General features: G+C 33.7%; 1 protein-coding gene across 8 annotated transcripts; it reads left to right on the top strand.

The window, feature by feature from the left end:
* The first annotated feature begins 1,467 nt into the window (after window positions 1-1,467).
* On the top strand, window positions 1,468-19,706 carry LOC130624062 (uncharacterized). 8 transcript variants are annotated; one of them, XR_008981177.1, is made up of 20 exons: window positions 1,468-1,614; window positions 4,457-4,551; window positions 4,709-4,921; window positions 5,381-6,202; window positions 6,390-7,331; window positions 8,157-9,083; window positions 9,909-10,262; window positions 10,812-10,924; window positions 11,372-11,448; window positions 12,576-12,724; window positions 13,129-13,367; window positions 13,756-13,902; window positions 14,585-15,155; window positions 15,536-15,770; window positions 16,228-16,496; window positions 16,659-16,740; window positions 16,826-17,244; window positions 17,722-17,860; window positions 18,478-18,541; window positions 19,356-19,431. XR_008981177.1 is itself a non-coding variant. In XM_057439631.1 (20 exons), the coding sequence occupies exons 2-19, from the start codon at window positions 4,485-4,487 to the stop codon at window positions 18,522-18,524; spliced, it is 5,715 nt and encodes a 1,904-aa protein (XP_057295614.1). In that variant the 5' UTR covers window positions 1,468-1,614; window positions 4,457-4,484; the 3' UTR covers window positions 18,525-18,541; window positions 19,356-19,706. The 8 variants fall into 8 exon arrangements, 6 of the variants coding, with proteins under 6 accessions (XP_057295614.1, XP_057295616.1, XP_057295613.1 ...); XR_008981176.1 differs by having other exon boundaries at window positions 17,382-17,860; XM_057439631.1 differs by lacking the exon at window positions 17,722-17,860 and adding an exon at window positions 17,382-17,423 and having other exon boundaries at window positions 19,356-19,706.
* Window positions 19,707-19,918: the final 212 nt, after the last annotated feature.

Here is a 19,918-nt window from a genome sequence, read left to right as displayed (position 1 = left end):
GAACGAGAACGCAACGTACCGTTGAATATTTTATTTTTTGTTTTTGTTTCCGGCTAAAGCATAATTTGTATACTATATTATATATAATAAACAAAAAAATTCCCATGCTTTTAAAAGACTGTGCCACAAGATAGGACAAGTCCAATTATTGACAAAGGACTTGTGTCTTCAAAAATCGTACCAAAAAAGGAGCAGGCCTAACTATTGACACTTTTCAGAAACAGCCACAATATGGGCCAGTCTGAAGATTCCCAAAGTAAATTTAAACCTTGTAAACATGGGCAACACACTGTTACAAACTTATAAAAAATTGAATACAGACCTAGCGCAACTGTGGACAAATGCAGTGTCAATATAGGAAAGGACTAAAGAGATCAAAAAAGGTATGGAGGAGAGTAAATCATGAATTCTCTAAATATAATTTATTACAAATATAGCTAAAGTAATGAGCAATACAAATACCATGTCATAAATTCTTTTTTCTTAAAAATTGAACAAACACGGACATAAATTGACATATATAAATATTATAATTATATATAAAACTAAAAACCCGATAAAGAAATTACATTTCTTACGTGTATAGCTAAATCCATAAAACTAGTCAGTATTTTAACTGCTCAGAATATTCCAACAATTTGCATTGCAACAGTTGATCGCAGTGCGCATGCTCCGTTAATGACAATTACTAAGTTCATAAACAAGTCATAAAGTTATCCATTCCATGATAGCAAGGACGTTTGTTGTATAGACAACACCAACCATTGATTAGATGTGAATTCGTTTTTGCGCTTTCATGAAAATCTTTCTACACTTTTATAAAGATATGGCTTTAAATAATCTAAAAAGAGAGTTGCCGCAACTCTCTTTTTAGATTATTTAAAGCCATATCTTTATAAAAGTGTAGAGAGATTTTCATGAAAGCGCAAAAACGAATTCACATCTAATCAATGGTTGGTGCTGATCGTGTTGATGTATTGTAATTTCTAACATTTTGCCATATCGCCAAATTAAAAATTTGTACGAATAAAGTATTTTAAACCTCCACAGGAGGACTTGAGCTTTCGGATAAAAATCAAAGAACTGCTGCAAATCATCATAGTCCCACATAGGGTTGCAGAATTAAAAATTATACGTCGGGTAGCGAAAGTATCCTATTATATTTTACCGTCCAAGATTTTTAGAGTGTGATACGCCACAGGGGCGGGGACATGAGGTGAGGTCAAGAGTCGATGCAACTGAGTCAAGTAGCAGTCATGAATTTGTCTCCAGTAGGTAACAAGTCACAACTCTTTCGCAAATTCAAAGAATTTTGCATCACTTTAACACAATGAGCTTCTGATCGATTATAAGTTTCTGATTTTATCTAACAATAACATTGAATAGGTTTTATGTTTTTGTTAATCCAATACAATATACTTCTGTTTGATGTACGTATTAAATTGACAATCTGATAAAAGTAGGTAAAACATGTCAAATTACTACGTACAGTGTGTTTTACATAGAAGGTACAAGATATTCGTTCATTGTATATCTTTATATGTTACTACTTCTGTGAAATCTGTCGGATTTTGATTTATTTCTGTCATACGTAAGGACATCCATCACTGCATGGTAAGATTTCTTTTTTAATGTTATTGTCATATTTTTCTTCTAATTAAAGAATAATTTAGCATAAATAACCTTTCACTCATGCGTTTTTGGCGTCCATACAATTTTTTAATCAATAAAAAATATTATTGGGCTCAGTCTAGATGTTTCTTAACTTTGGTAGATTTTTTTAAAATTCACAGCACCTGAGTTCTATTGTACATTAGAATGCTGTTTTGCGAGAGTCCTGTTCAGTATTTTATAAGTTAGCAGTTGAATGTACTAGTAATCTCAGCCTCGTGTTACTTAAAATATGTTTCTTATAAGTTTAAGAGACATTTTATAGATCATTTTACAGTCTATAGATTTTATTTTTAAAGAGATGCGAATTTTCATTGTTTTTCTCTAAAAGCTTTCGATTTTGAACCCATATTCTAACCTTAACTTGCTGCCTTAATGTTGGCTAACTTGAAGACTGCCGGACAATATCTTGATATCTCAAGGCTGAGTGATCACGAGTTATGGCCCGTAGATAGGACATCAGCATTTCGCTCTTTGCTGCGACGCCAACTTGCATCTTTCGAGATCTAAGTGTTTATATCAAATATGGGATCTGAAATATGATATCATTCCTCTCCTGATTTTAATTATTAAAATATTTTTGCAGAAAAACTTTTTAATTTACATTCTGCGAGAGTAAAAATAAAACACCAAGGAAATATTTTTTCTTTTTGTGAACACGCATAGGTTTTATTTTTACTTATTACACCAAAAAAATATTCTTTTCCAAATAAGAGAGGGTTAAATAGATATTAGGCGGTTGAAAGGTTACGCAAACAGCTTGCTTGATTTAAAGAAGGAAAGAAAATATATCTTTTGACTGAAGTTTATTTCTACTTATTAAAAACAACACGGAAACTAAGTTATTTAAAACTTTAAACGAAAGACTTATGTACCGGACGTATATATCAGAAATCACCAATCATGATGCCCTTTCTCTCCCCGGAAAGAGAATTTGATAATGCAAACCCAGCAACTTCATTTCCAGGACTCTTATGTGTTATTATAACATTTTAATTATTATCCGTGCAGCAAGAGGTTTGTATACGCGCTGTAATTTTAATCTACAATAACTGCAGTAATTTTTTTTCTGTTTAAAAAACATAAAGATAGTTAAAGATTATTGAATGTATGTACAATCAAAAGGATTAAATAGAAGAGATCAAAAGAGACGCAAAATGAACGAGCTATTAAGCTGTCGTTTCAAGAGAAGGGGAAACTGTAAATAAAGTTGCAAATCTAACCAAGAGACACACATAAGAAACGTTTGGTGTGTTTAATGTTGTGTATGGTTTCTTTTCTTTGTTGGTCAAACGACACTATTTTTCTATACCAGGGATAGCTGTATCCTTCCCGCACAAGTCGTCCTGTGCTTGCTTAATAGTGAAATGAATTGTTCATTGTGAGAAACTTCATAGCTACATTGCGTCCGAAACAAAGTCTTTTTTTTTTTGTAAACAATGTTAAACGTTAAAGGAAAGCTATGGTATTATCTTCTTCACGTACCATTTATCTTATCTTTTAACGAAGACGATTATAAACACTTTCCATAGAAAACTTTTACAATCACTCTTAATTAGCAATTATAACATCAAATAAGAAGCTTAGCTACAATTTCACTGGAAAGGTTTTATTCATGACTGTTTTTAAAGACAAACACCACAGATATCAATCTGAGTACGTAGATACAATCTTAAAAACAGTGGGAGGCTAGTAGTTCGTTTGAATATGACGCCATTTAACCGCCAATAAAAAAGTAATTGTTACTATGACAACAGTTAACAAGAATTTTGTTATCTAAAACACGTTATTTTAACAGATTTGTTGTCTTTCGTGATAATGTGTCTAATCTTGTCTGACAAGTTCATTTATTTTATTTTATTGCATGTCATACTTTGACAATAAAGTTAAGTTTTATGACTAAGTACGTGTTTGTAGTGATGACCTGATTTCTCTTTTATGATCTATTAAAAAACTGTAAAGAATTTTTACGAATTTAGTTCAATGTGGACAGCAATGTTATCGTTAAATCCAAATGTCTATTTATAAAATTCGTCGTCGTCGATAATATAGCCCTTTCCTTTGGAATTAAAATATTTAGATGTGGTTTTTTGACTATATAGACATGTTCACGGAAGAGAAAGCAGAAATGTAGGAAGGAGAACTGTTTTACAGGGCAACGGTACAATATATCCAAAGGGTAAAAAATCGACTGTTTAGATCATGAAAAGAAGATCCAATTTATTTATTATAATACCTGCCCTCCCTCCGTTTGAAAATAAAAGCATCTCTTGCCAAGAATGTATGGTAAATATACACACGAGTCAAGAGGGTCATAGGTCCTCATTTTAAATCCACATTTTCATAACTTTTTTAAAAAGGACCATATTTTTTGAATAATGCTGACTTTTCTATTTTCTGTACCACTTTTGTGGCAAGTTTCTACAAAAAATACAAATTTGATGGTAATTTATATTATATCATAACTAACGGACTTTAAAACAAATCAACACAGATGAACATTTTTAACATTTAAGATGTCGTATATGACGTGTGCTCCAGAGTACGAAATACTCGCCACAATTCCTTTGTTAATATTTAAATTTTCCTTGCCCGTCCCCAATTCTCCTCCACCAATCAATAATAATAAGTACTCAAGCCCAATGTTAGGTATTTATGTTGTGTGTAGTGTGTTCTAAGAATTATATTGTATTGTATTGTATTCCTGAAACAAACTGTAGGTCGTGTAATTGTTATCATACATGTGATATGTTAAAATATATCTTTCTATTATTCTTTCGGACAGTATTTAAAACAGGATAACAACAACAATCATGACTTGTACCCATTTGGCAAAACTATGGACATTTGTTATCATTTTGGTTGCAGTCAAATATTCGGGTAAGATAAATTTTATTTTTTATTTGTTGTGAAATGTTGGGCATTGTCAGTGAAATAATGTTCGAATCTTTTGTTACTATTTTGCTCGCACATAAATTTCTTGAAACCTCTGTAGGACAAACATACCCTGTAAGAAAAACCGATGCGTATCTTTTAGATGCACAGTTGAGGGTATTAACGACCAACATAGACTCAACAACAAAAACATTTCCCTTTCCACCAATCAATTTAAACACTAAAGCTGATGTTGTCATTGGACGAGTTAGAGCAGAAGACAGCTTTGACAAAAGCGCGATTATAGAACATTATTTAGTTAATGTTTCTTACTTATTGCAAGATAGCTACCAGCCGTCTGTATCTGATAGACCCAGTAAGTATATTACCTTGCAGGTTTTTAAGTGCAGGACATTGATTGAAGGATGTTTTTTTGGGAGTACTTGTAAAATGGACGCGTATTGAAACTGAAAGAAAAACATTATCTTTTTTTAATAAATTTGAACGAATTTAATGGTTTGACCTATTTCGGTCGTCTGTAAGTTCTGAAATGTTTGAAATTGGATTTCTGAAATGCAAATCCGGAAGAATTGATGAGAATCTAAAATATAATTGAACCTTGGCCGCCTACTTGAGAGGGCTCGAAACGCCGTTTTAATTACTGAACAAATTCATCCCTTTTTGAGGATACTGAATGAAGATACCCCCCGTCTCGTGAATTTAAGACATTGGTAGCCATTTTAGCTGAAAAGGAAAAAAATAAAACTAACAGCTACTTTTAAATTTATATGCTATATATATTAGTGTTTGTTAAATACTATACACATTATTTTAGCACCAAAATGGCAATCAATTGCTGAAACAAAAACAATTAATGATTGTTCCCTCTCGACGTTATTAAACTATCCTGAACTTCGTCGCAAATTTTGCATCGACCATGTAACAGGAGACATAAAAGTGACTAAATACTTTAATGAAGCTCCTCCTAGAAGTGGTACCACAATATTGCTGAAAATTCTTTATAAATCTGGTGCCAGGACGTATTCACGCGACGTCAGTCCGCACTCTGTAAGGATATTCTCAAGTTGTGATCGTATGAAACAGATTTATATAAACATGACAAAAATATGCTGGCTTAATGACGTTATTACTCAAAATATACATACCAATAAAGAAAGTGTGTATACAAACGACATTAGCATACCGACATCCGCTGGAATTACTTATATTAGTGCCATTTCTGTAGATTTAACTTCCGATTCCTTTGTAACGACCGAGGGAAATGAAAATCCAGTTGCACTTGCAGATATTGCAAAAGGAAGAAAATTCATTGTGAGGGTCCTGGCAGGTGTTCACAACAGAAAGGGAAACTTTACCTTTTTAGGAATTGGAACCTATTACGTGCAACTTGATCCACCAATCAAATCTTCAAGTAAACTACCCGTTCTTCTAACTTTTTCTGATCTGGAACTTGGAAAAGTTAATTTTAAACAAACCAAGATATCGTTATTAAGCCTACCGGTGAAAGATTTTTGTGAAAATGGAGCGCAATGTACAATTTCTGCAAACAAATATTATATGGAGTATCAAAAGTATTATAAGGAGTGCCGTTTTGAAGATAATTATTTGCTATACAGCAAGTATGGATATTGTAGTGGTAAGGTCAAAGTTGTTTTTGTCGTTGTTGTTGTTGTCGTTTGCTGTCGTTGTTTTTGTTGTTTTTGTTGTTGTTGTTGATGATTGTTGTTATTGTTGTTGTTGTTGTTGTTGTTGTTGATGTTGTTATTGTTGTTATTGTTGACGTAATAAGCGCCAGCGATGCTATAACAGTGTTTTTGTCATAGATAACATGGCACCAGCGGTTTCCAGAACGACAGCACAGATTGATTGGGATAAATTAAACTTACTGCGACACCCTCAACTGGTGATAAAAGATTATACCACTGGTCCAAATGTTTTTTCCTACAGTATTAAACAAGTTGTGGTGAAATATATAAATAATAATTTACAGCGAATCAATATTACTGCTCATGCTAACTGTACATCAAAAACTTATAATGTCACTCTACCTTTAGCTTATTTCTGCATAAATGAGCAAACAGGTGCCTTATACACAACAATTGAAGCCGCTCTTGTGTCACCAGATGACGTGTTTAATGTCACGATCCAAGTTAGAGATACTGAGAACTACCCACCAAGAATTATACAACCAGTATTTTCCATATCTTTTAAATCTGTTTGTAAAAGTACTGTTGCTTTATATAGACCTGTTTATAAACAGTGCGATAAAAATGCTTCGCTTGCAACATTTAGCACAGTAACTCCGGGCACGATAGATATTATCACGCCCTCGCCTTCAAGTACATATTATATTACCGGGCTGTACAAGGGAAGTGGCTTGAGTAGACAGTCTCTTAGTCATGTCGGGAACTTTATTCGGGTTAGATTAGAATCAGATGGAAAAGCAATTGAGACAAAACACTATAACCTTGGCCAGTACACAGCTTTTAACCGTCCACTTTTACACGAAGACAACAAGAAATTGTACGGCATAACATTCACGTATTATAACGCTACAGGTAAAGTTGAAAGCACATATGAATACGATACAAAAGAGTGGCGATTAGTTATTATAAAAAAGGCTGACTATTGCACTACTGGAACAAACTGCGTAAATTTATATCGCAAGTTTCAAAAAGAATACGAGAAAAGCTTTCCCATCATTGAGAGTATGTGCCCGGACCCGGACAACAGCGCATTCCGTACGAAGTATGGCTATTGCAACGGTAAGTCCTAGTTCATTTCAGAACATTTTTTCAAATCAAACGATATAGCTGGCTTTCCAAATTTTTAGAAGTGGGCCAGCGTACCTTTAGAGTTTTAGGCACTGCTTCTTAATTTAAACACTTTAACTTAGTTCATATTGCTCCATCCAATTTGATTGAAAATCTAAAAGAAACTATTTTGAAAGTTACTAGTTATGCATCTTATATTAAACAGCGCTCCTGAGTAAAATCTGCAAATAGATTGACGGACACACAAAAGTTGTATTTCAAAGCTTTTGATTGAAGGTCCAACTTCAAATCCACTCTATATGACCAGCATTTTTAAACCAGTTTATCATTATGAAAGATGGTTCACTTATGTTCGGAGACTGTCAGATTTCAGACTATAACTCTCTGAACATGATTTTCGAGGTGACGAAGTGAAGATGTCGTAGTTCCAAATTTGTACGTCACAATGCGAAAATAACACTATTTAACAACAATAAATATAAAACTGGTATTTTCTATTACACAATTCATATGAATTTTGATTATTTAAATTATCAGTTTTACAAAACCTCTGGATCGGCTTATTCCCTAGGAAAGAAGAGGCCACATTAACCTTTTCTTTGCTAAAAAGAATTTACTAGGGACATGTTTAAGGACCTGATAGTATGCACAATCTCTGTTACTTCTGAATGCCTTGAAACTGTATTTCCACCAGTGCAAACGAATGTTTCAACCAATATTACATATATCTTAGTGGCGTGCAAATAATCAGCAGAACGTATTTCAAAGGTTTTATTTTGTAATCCATGGTTTATAGAAAATAATGATTTTATTTAGAAACATCAGCACCAAATGTTACCAAGACAGAATATGATTTATTCATTAACATACCTTACAGTGAAACAGAAGTTATACCACGTGATCAGCCATTCTATACTTCAGGAAATGTGTTCACCTACGATATCGTTAAGATAATATCACACGGAAAGTTTCTGGGTGGCAGTTCAAGGGCGCCAATCACACTTCCGACTAACTGTACAAAGGGCTATGAAGACTCTCCAAGAAGATATTTTTGCATCAATGAAAAGACGGGCAGAGTATATACAACTAGTGCAATCCAAGGGCTGGTTGATTTAACTACATCTTTTGAAATTCATGTTCAAATTACAGATGATACATCATTTCCCATTCGACAGATTGTCGCACGTCTTAACCTTAAAACAACCGACAAATGTGCTCCAGCAAGTTTTCTTTATCAGAATTTGTCGTCATGCGTCAAGTATTCAACTTTTTCACCGACATTTGTCAATACAACAGCTATATTTTTTCGGATGAGAGGAAAGTTTCAAAGTATCATTAGTCTCATGTTCAGTAAGAAAGATCTGCAAGTTGAAAATAAAACCACAATATTTGTGATTTCAGCAAAAGTTTACATTGCTGATGGATCTATCCAGCAAACCGCAACGTCGTCAAGTATCTTACTCTCTAATTTGTCGCTGAGAGCAGAAGTTGGTTTAAATTTACCGTCAGTTTTAGCAGGTTCATCCATGGAAATATTTTTTATTGATCATGACACGGGTAAAAAAATCAATATAAACACTGACGCCAGCTATTCGTTAAAGTTTGTGAAAGAATATTCCTGCACCTCTTGTGTTGAAACATACAAGAATTGGAGATTACAATCCGTTGTTGCAGAAAAGAAGTCTGGTGCACAGTGTACAAGTGACCCCAAATTCTATGCTCGAAATTTTGATGTGTGTATAGGTATGTATATTTTTCTAGACACCGACTCACTACACTAATACTGTAACTGCGCGTGTGTGTGTGTTTCATTAGCAAAGGTGATTAGATTGTCTAACATTTTTTACAACAGGGCCTATAAAACATTGACTATAACTATATTTTGTATTTTACAAAACGTTTGTTCAAACTTTTATTGGCTTTAATTTTTTGCAACCATCATAATGAAATTGATCTTGCGAAGTAAGTAATCAACCTCGCCAGTGCAATAAGTGTTCTGCACATTGCAATTTGTTTGAATGCCTTTACCAAAATTCCATATAATGTCAAACTGTATATCTAATATTTTTACAGCACTTACAATTTCTGTTTCGATGCTTTCCAATTTGGTAGAGAGTGGAAGGTAGTCTGGAATATTTCTAAACACAATAAAATAGTTGAGGTTTGTACGAAACCATTTTGAGAAAGTCTCTTCAACGTGACTAAACTTTTAATGGCTTTTTGTCTATTTCATTTTTTTCTTAATATTTCCCCCGCTTAATATCCTTTTAAAAAAAAAGCAATCGACTTGCCCAAATGTTTTTATCTAAAAGTCAGGGGCAATTAATTTTTATTGTTTCTTCGTCTTTTTAGAATTTACTATTTACTCCAGCTTGAATGAAATTAACGAATTTCAGACAAAACAATAAACTGCCTCTTCTGTGTGCTACCACTTTGTAAACATAATTAACCTGAGTATATCAAGAACAAGGACAACAGTAAAGATGCCGCCGTGGTTGTTATAATAATCGTTTAGTTCTGCGCACCTCTGCAGGTGCTGTTTCTTTATGATTCTGTATTATATTTCAGATCCACAACCTTCATTTGCCTCCCCACTCTCAATTACATCGAACATTGTTACTGGCATGGAAGTTAGAATTACGAATTGTAACTATAAATCACCATATCAATTTACGAATTCGTACTGGTTAAAAGATGGTACGGAAAAGAGAAATGCTAGTACCGGTGATGATGGTGTCATAATAACAAAATTTTCTGCATTTGGAGATGAAGTTGTAGATCATAGTACTAACTTCCCATCATATAAAGTGAACGACCTTGTTATAAACAGAGCAAGTATAACTGACCAAGGCAGTTACCAATGCGCAATTGAGAGTGGATCGATAAAAGTGATGTCGAAAACAATCTACTTAAAGCTAACAGGTAAAAAAAATATATATATGTACGGTAAATATGATATTGGAGAATAATAATAGCTGTTTATAATTCTTTTGTATGGCGTCATCGACAAGTTTCGACGTTTAAGGACAGTGTTCTTGGTAAAATTTTGGGATTTTATTTTGATTTTTTGTTAGTGATGTAAATGGTTTTAAAACATATTTTTTGCATGATTACGTAATTGCAAAATACATGCATTTACATTTCAAATATCATATTGGAATTGTGGAAACCGGGTTTCACAGGTGTCAAAAGTTAGCGAAAATGTTTTAAATCCAAACATAAAACTTTGTGAAATATTTCTGCCCATAAGATCATTAGATCAAAATCCATTGTATTTTCTATTTAAGAAAGCTTATTATGGGCATTTTGTGCCATTTCTAGTTGTGGCGTACTTAAAATTTTTTGGAAAAGATGCCAGGCATAAAGGAATATTAATAGTCAAAGTTTAATAACTATTAAGCTTCTATTTCAGTAGATATTAATATTTGATACTTACTGAAATACTGAAATCTGAAATTATTTTTAATATAGATATTTCAGAAACAAAGTTTACGATGAACATAATAAATAGAAAATGGAATGAAAAATTAAAGACGAAGAAATCTACTGAGTTTCAGCAACTTGAAACAAGATTGAGAAGAATGGTAAGTACATTTAATGATGAAAGAAAAACAAGTGGGTAAATGCCCAGTAAATTAGTAGATTTGCTAACTAATTAAGTTAATTTATCTTTTATTTTTGATCAATTTCATGTTCATTTTGACCATTCAACACCTTCAAACAGTAATATCTTTGGTTATGAGACTAATTACCATGTCTGATTGGCTAAAAGTATTTTAAAAATGATCCAGGCGAGAAAGTTATAAACATCTACAAACCTATTCTTGTTTTTGAAAACACAGAGGTTTGATTCAAAAGGCAACAAATAAGTATCGGTTGAGTATATATTAAAACAGAAATTACATGCTCATTCGTTGATTATCAAGGTTTACCGACTCCAAATAAGAAAGTATTGTCCTACCGAGGGTAGATAACTGTATGAGTGTTATCGTATACAATATATAAATATGTGATGTTTTTGCATTTTTCAGATTGAGGACAAATTAGACGCCAAAGAATGTTGTGGTCCAAAATCAAATCGTTTCATTGAGATTGACAACTTTTCAAAGTAAGATACTATGTTCCTAATGTCAGATTTTTAAAATCTGGCTACTTCTGTGTGCGTCTGGTGTTTTCTAAGTGGATCATGTTTTTAAAAAAATTATTCAATGAAGTCTGCAAAAATAACCGATAAAACTGTTCAGTCGTCAAAACGAGAACGCCAAAGGGAATTTATTAAGATTAGTAAAGTCATTACAATGCTAAAATAGCATCAATTTCCTAAAGATGGATCTACCCATCTGTTTCTGATTAGACCGGATAATGAGGTCAATAAAAAAACTAAAACCCAATATCTCCTCAACCATTTGCCAAAGTTACTAATCTAATACACTTAAGAAGCAACGAGTTAATAAATTTTTTAAGACATGTTTTATACGTTGGTTGGTCTTTGCTATCTCCTTAATCGTTCGTCGAAAACGCACGATCCTATAGATTTTCTGCCTAAGTTGATCTTTCACAGGCCTATGGACTAGTCTATTATAAAAATGAGCAAGTTCCGTTTGTCTGCGCCTATTACAAAGATGATGTTTTAATGTCTCTTTTGTTTAACCGACAAATTAACTTATTCTTGACGTATACATTAGTTTAAGGACAATACATTAGTGAATAAGATTAGTGAAACCATTTCAATGCACTTATAAGTTTGAGACTAAATAACTTGCGACGTCATCACCTACTGACAACCTGAGACGAATACCTGACATCAATTTTCCAAAGTATATAGTCAACACACCTGTTTTGGAACAAAAGGTGATTGATGTCGTCATCAGAACACTTTTAAACTCAATATCTCTTAACCGTTTGTTAAATACTAATGATCATGTGCATTTTTATTATAGATGCAACGGGTAATCAAATTTCTCTAATATAAAAATTATGTATCAAACGAGGGACCACCTTTTCTGTTGTTCTTCTGCCAAGTAGAATTTTTTACGACCTTAGCACTGAACGTTTTGTTAGTAACCTATATTTGACATTTCTATTCAAGCTCCTGAAAATATCTTAAGTTTTATAGGTTCCAGGTAAAAACTTAACTTCCAAAAGCCAAATTCCATTATGCCAAAAGAACGCTTAATGTCATATTTGCATTACTTAAGGCTTACGGAACCCGTGTTATATTTCAACAATTTTTAGCTCGTCGTCTGTGATCGCACATGGCAAAGTATTGTTTAGCAGCGTCACGTCGCCAACGAGGTTATCATATTGTCACCGTCTACCTAAAATCATCACAGATGGAAACTTTGGTGACTTGAAGGTCCAAGATGTTAATTTACTCAATTTCGGTAAAATGATTTATACATTTTTCATGCGGAAAAAAGACACTGTACCCTTACAAACGGACAATACACTGTATCACAGTTTCATAATCATTATTAGTAAAATTTGTAACACTTATTTTAGTGGAAAACAATCCTATCAATCTTTTTACAGTAAATTAATGTTTATCTACCACACTTAATATTTATCTACATCGTACATGCGTAATTGAAACTGTAAAAGAAAGAAAAGTTATGGTATTTGTAAGAGCGCTGAACGAAATTCTTTTTATCTGAGAAGAAAAGTCCAGCAAAAAACTACTATATACTATACTATTCTATAGAATGAGTTATATAATTAAATTAATAAGGTTGATCAGTATTCATATTTGTTTTTTCTAACTGGCCGCACATCAAATTTTCTATTTTAGATTGTTGCTTGGCTACAACAGAAGGTGATGAGAATTTCAAAGGAAGGTACACATTTCCACCTACATTAGCTGGTACTCACACGAGTCTCAACTGCACGTATGGTTCATATGTTAAAGGACAACAAATTAATCGTAAATGCGTATTTCAAGCAGAAACAGGGTCGAAATGGAGTTCTTTATCATTGGATGTATGTCAACCAAAAACAGAAACAACAAAAAGGCTGATTGCGCTTTCAAATGTAAGTTTTTACAATCTACAAAAAACGTACTTAACCGGCCACTGTAGCCATTTAACGTTTTGTCGGGTGAGTTGCAATTATAGACACTGGAAAATAGCCTTAACATAATTGTTCTACAACCCTTGGCCCTTCTGATTTCAGAATACTGGAGCATAAGTGGTTAAGATTAACTATCTGTTAACCTCCAAACAATGTTTAAATGTTATACATTGTCACGCAAATATCGTGTTGTTTAAAAAAAGGTAAAAAATTGCAAGAAAATCTAGTCCAAACGGTACCTAAAATTTCTGCCATCCTCATCATTCATTTCCAGTTTCTACCACATAGGAAAAACTAGATGTCTTCAATATTATTTGTGATATGTCAATTTTTTCTTACATTTATAAAGGATACAATAACAGCGGACAACGTAGAAGAGACATCCAGCAATCTCAGTAATACAGTAAGAAATGGAGAATTAACAAATCAATTTGACATCAATTTCATATCTGACATCATCACCACCATCATTGCAGTAAACAGGTCTAATGATCAGGTACAGATGTATTGATTCATCCCCCAATTAATAATTTTTCATAGGCTTGTCTAAATTGATTCAAACTTGGCACACTTATAGTACGTCACAAAAGGAACAAATTGTTCAAAATACCATTGTCTAAATTCAATTACTTTAGTTCTACAGCGAATCTTAACATTCTGTTTAAAGTTTGTTAAAGCTAAATAAAAATTATTTAGCATACTTTTCCTGTTTAAAAAAAAAAAAAAAATGCAAAAAATTTCCCAGAAAATCGTTTTTCCTGATTTTTGCGTAACATCCAAAAAAATATAGGGAAATCGAAATAATCATGTGTTCACAACATGCAAATAGATTTCACTTTATGAAACAATGTTGTGTTGTAAGTTTCAAGTTCCAAGGATAATCCTAACAAGAGTTATCATATTTTCCCGATTGAAAGGATATTGTAAAGATATTTAGGGGTAGTTCCGAGTAATAGCCAATATCATAGCCGCTTAAAGGTTTAGGACCTAAAAATTTGGCATGCAGGTGTCTAATAAATAAATATTGAAACTCAGTTGGTATCATAGCCATACAACATATAGCATAAAGGAGTTATTAAAAAAAAAACCAAGATCGAATAGGGTTAAATAAAATGTCTGATGCACAATGCTTAAACCTCTCTTTGGTTCAACTAATATTTCTCTATTTCGTTTTTTAGGTCACTGGTAATATCTTAGACACGGTTGATTCTGTAATGGAAGCGGATGAAAATTTAATAGTAGCTGCAAATCAACAAGATCAAACATCTGCCAACATTTTAAACCAGTTGGAAAAATTAGCTCAAACCCAAGACTTCTCTAATACAGGAAATCTTAAAATCATAAATAAAAAACATTTAGCAATGGGAGTTATTAAACCACGTCAAAACTCCTCTCTCGTGTTTTTCTCTGGAAATACTGGCACAGCGGAAATTAACATCACACAAAATGCTGATTCCAGTTTTTCTGAGTTGTCTAAAGCGGTGTGTATTTTGCCGAAAGAAGTTGTAGCCGAATCGAACGATGAAGCCGTGTATTCGTTTGTTTTTGAAACAGACATTTTCTTTTTAACAGCGAATAGAAATTTAAGTGCGAATACTTCTAAAGTGCACAGTCTCATATTGTCTGCTTCTGTTGGACGGAGACATTTAGAAAATCTTTCTGTTCCCATAGAGCTGATATTCACTAAGAAAGTGGATATAAGTGGCAAAGAAAAAAGTGTTTGTAAATACTGGGATGCAAGTCTAAACGGTTAGTGTTATCATTGTACAATTTTGCGAATTGACAGTATATTTTAAATTCAACTAGTTTCTAGTTGTTCAATACCATCTATAACTAAGCAACTTTTGCAAAATAATTTTTGCAGTGCAGAAAAGGCTGGGAGTGGTCTTTCACCGGCTTTGATGAGTCATTTTTTCAGAAATTTCTTTTGTATGGAGACTATAAGAAACACGTTTGCATAAAATGCATGCACACAACCAACTACAATTTATAGGTGGTAATTAAAAGTTACCGATTTCAGGATGGAAAGCAGTTTAAAGGAGTTTATCTTGCGGAAGATTTTTATGGGCCTAATAGTGGACACTTATACCACGTACAATTAGTGTACAGGGTATTGATATACTTTTTAGACTCTACCACAGGATATCGTAGTGGTGGGTGGTCGACAAGAGGGTGCACGACATCCACTGGTGAGCATCCCAATCAGATAAAATGTAGCTGTAATCACTTGACAAATTTTGCTCTACTACTTGACGTTGATCAGTCTGGCTCAAATCCATTGGCTCTTCAGATTGTTACTTGGATTGGATGTGGAATTTCATTGGCTGGCCTTTTTCTTACAATATTGACATTCACACTGTTTAAGTAAGTAGGTCGTATTTCTTCTCATGAATTGCTGCAAGTCATTTTTTGTGTACTTAAAAAATTCACATAAAACTATCCCCGAGTGCTTCTTCGTCACTTCCACCATCAAATTATTCGGGAGATGAGTGTTTGCTATCTCTGCTTTTTTTCCCTTGATCACCACTTCTCCACATGTAGTAGGAAGTAGTGACATTTAGTAATATCAACTCAATCTCGTCTTGTATTAAAGCAAAAGAAAACCCATGTATCTTCAAATGTTTGAAAGAACATTCTCCTTCAGTAAGTATGCATAATAACGTCGTCCCAAAAATTACGCTAGTAACACAGTTAAATTTTTTAGCAGAAACATTGGTGTCGCAACTCGACAGTTACGTGTTTGAAAACCATCAACTTTAAATTGTAGAAATATCGTCAAAAAAACTAGTTTATTTTTGCTTCTTCTATTCTCTCTACCTAGGAACCTAAGACGAAAACTCCCACCAAAGATCTTGATAAGTTTGTGTATATCATTGATGGCAGTTCTGGTAATTTTTTTGGCCGGTGCTGAAAAAACTGAACCACGAATCGGATGTCAAGTCATTGCTGCTTTGCTTCATTATTTCATCCTCAGTACGTTCTTTTGGATGGCTGTAGAAGGCTTGAATCTGTACAGAAACTTTGTGAAAGTGTTTAGTGGAGGAGCCAGCAACTCACGATTTCTGCTAAAAGCTTCATTGTTTGCTTGGGGTAAATATTTAATACATTTAAAATCTGTGTTTTTGTCCGTGTGATCATTTATCTTCATCGTGAAAAAAAGGGAATATGATTAAGTATTTTTCTCAATTTTCTACTTCTTAAATAAAAAAAAATTCTTCCAAGATTAGTCATCGGATTTTTTATATAATTTAGGTACGCCCCTTGTTATAACTGGGGCAACTGCTGGTGCAGTTTCTGATTTTCTGGGACCAGCATCAAGTGAGGATCCACAATTGTAAGACATCTTTTCTTTACCCCCGCATTAAAAATTTTCTTACAATCCTATTCTACTTTCTTTCGAGCTCTTCATTTCATTTCAGTTGCGTATTGAGAGGGACGCCATTTTACTTCGCGCTCATTATACCTATTTGCATCGTAATGGCGGGAAACTTTATTGTTCTCATTCTCGTGATTCGTGGAATTAAAGATGGCGCAAAAATAAAAAAAGAAAGCAAGAAAGAAGAAAACGAAAAATTAACTCAAGCACGAATCACATTTGCTTGTTCAGTGTTGCTTGGTTCGACATGGCTGTTCGCAGTGCTTGCTGTTGGTGACTTGCGGGATTTCTTTCAGTGGCTGTTCTGTATTTTCAACTCCCTACAAGGCTTGTTTATATTTATATTTTATTGTTTCCGGAATAATGAGGTGAAAAGACATTGGAGAAGATTTTTAGGGGGTCAAGGATTGGGTGAGCAATCAACGTGGAATAAAAGTAAATACAACAGCAGATACACTTCAGGTGAGATGTTTACGAAATTTTTGACTTGTTTACTATATTCTTTGCTATGTCCTTCATAACAAGTCTGAATATTTTTGACAGTAGAGGAATGCGCAATTCATACATCTAAGGTAAAGCGTTTCTGACTTTTATTTCAGTTTGTTGTGGAAGAGAAACAGACATAAGCATGGACACGACAGGTACCAAAAAAAATGACAAACTAACAACTAACAAACAATTATTGAAATCTAATGAACAACTAAAAAAACATTCAAAGTTTTTCACGCCCATATTCGCCATTTTTTGCGACCTAAAGTCATATAATGTTAGACATTTTAAGATAAGTTTTAACTGGTGGAAGTAGAGAGGAACTCTTGGATCGACAACTTTTTCTTGCAAAGATCATTTTCATTCTATTCGCATTGAAGGGAATTAGGAATTTCGAAAAATTCCTTATCACGTAACGCCTCCCACCATTATTAATTTGCATTTTTTTAGGAATTCGTAACAAAAATGACCATAGTCACAACTGGATGGTTTTAGAGAACACTAATTAACCACTAAATACATCGCTCGTGAATCACTAATCAACTACTAATGCACTACTACTAAATCAACAATGAACCCAAATAACCAAGTAATGAAACAGTAATGTACCACTTGTAACCCCTACTCATCTAACAATCAAGCACTAAGCAACCACTATTTAACCACTATGCTAAACAACCGCTAATACCAACTAACAATACTTTTTAAGATGAGAAACGTTCGCGATCATAAAACGTTTTTGTAAACAAAAAACGCCACACAAATATTGAAGATTTTGCAAACTTTGAAAACGATAGTGGGTATTCTTCAAATATCAAATTTTTGGCCAAACCTTTGTGATCGTGAAAGTATCTAATCTGTTTAAAAGCAATTTTAACCTGCTGTGGTTTAACCCTATTAGCACCGGTGGGGAAGGGGGTATAAGGTGCTCTTGGTATCTTTGACTGGGCCACTTTTCTTGAGCATGTAGTTATGTGCTAAAATTTTGTGTCATATTTTACCTTTCATTAGGTCGTCGTTAAAGTAAGAAGCTTTCGTACAAATATGACTTTTTTCAATCATCCAAGTATATGTAGCTTCGGATTTATAGCCCGCGCGCACCTTAACCCTCCTCTCATGCTACACTAGACCGAAATAGCCCGGCGTTAATAGGGTAAAAATGTTAGCAAATAACCTGGTTTCCATATCTAAATATTTTTAATACAGGTTCTCCACAAATAAGTCTTTCACTATTTGAACACCACAAGACATAGCACTGATGCACTGAAAGGTAAATGCAATCTGTATACTAAGAAAGAGGTCCTAGTGACGGAGTTGTTCTTAATCACGTACAAATTGTTGTTAAAAATTAAATCAGCAATATCTCTTTACCAATAGCCGTCGTCTGTCTGTTTGTGTGTCCGCGAAAGCCGTGTCCCGTAACGGAAACACGAAATTTTTAAAATGCGCATCAATACCAAATGCGATATATTTCTGTCCACTTTCTTGCAACGGGTTAATTTAAAGGACGGGCGACCCCGAGGATTTTTCCACGGGCTATCTATTTAATAATAGCCGTATTTTGTCTGTCCGTCCGTCTGTCTGTCACGCAAAATGGTAGCTTAGTTGCGCAGGTAGCGAGACGCACACAATGCGGTATAAAAAGGACGGGCGAAACCGTGGATTTTTCCACGGGCTAACGACTAGTATACTCATAATACACGAATGCCAGTCTTAAACGTAAACTGTTCAAATGTATTTTGTAAAAAAAGTATATGCACATGAATATTTTTTCTACACTATCTTAATAGCGATTTTAAAGATATAATAAACAGTTACCGTGATATGATTTTGAGAATTTGTAGTTCCGTAGACCCGACACCACTCTATTTTCTCATAATAAACGATAAACTTTAACGATAAGAATTCGTAGGAGAAACACGTTCATCTAACTATTTATTACAGGAATTTTCACATATTAACTGTTTGTGAACTCCTCCTTGGTTGGTTTTATGTTTATTTTTTGCTGCATTTATAGCTAATTCTGCGTATCGCAGCGGGTCACGCAAATGGGCAACATTTATCACGTTGACTTTTTTTTTTAGCCAGTCGAGTAGCGCAGGGAACATCGTTTTCAAGAACACGAAGTGATGCAAAAGATGAACGTCGTCCGAGTAACGGAAACACAATTCTTCTCAGAGACAAATCGATAAAATAACGGAAAAATCGATAAATGGATACCTCGCACACACAATCAGCTAGCTGCACATATATTTTTTTTATCGGATTATCGGACTATCGGACTAGTTTTCGTTCTCACTTCCTACTGTAATGTTGACAAAGTCTAAGTTTTTTCTGATTGAATTTAGTGGCCATAGCATATTATACGCTAGCTAAAGGAACGATCTGTAATTAAAATTTACTGACTTATCAAGACAACTAGAGACAGCTTATAATTTTCGAGTAGTCTTCTTTTAATACATACATAGATAAAAAGTAACCTTTTATTTTCTGATAAGCATCTTAATAAAGCTTTTCTCATGTTTGTTGAAAAATTCCACGTTTTGCGTTTTGAAATAATAACCAATTTTGTTTGCATTGAGTTTGTGCATTAGCAATCGGTAAGGTAACAACCCTCGCAGAAGCGTTGCACCAATCACACGTTGAT

This window comes from Hydractinia symbiolongicarpus, chromosome 13 (genome assembly GCF_029227915.1).
Source record: "Hydractinia symbiolongicarpus strain clone_291-10 chromosome 13, HSymV2.1, whole genome shotgun sequence".
Lineage (NCBI taxonomy): Eukaryota > Metazoa > Cnidaria > Hydrozoa > Anthoathecata > Hydractiniidae > Hydractinia > Hydractinia symbiolongicarpus.
Note: the sequence above shows the minus strand (reverse complement) of the source record. Positions and strands in the feature narration are given on the sequence as shown.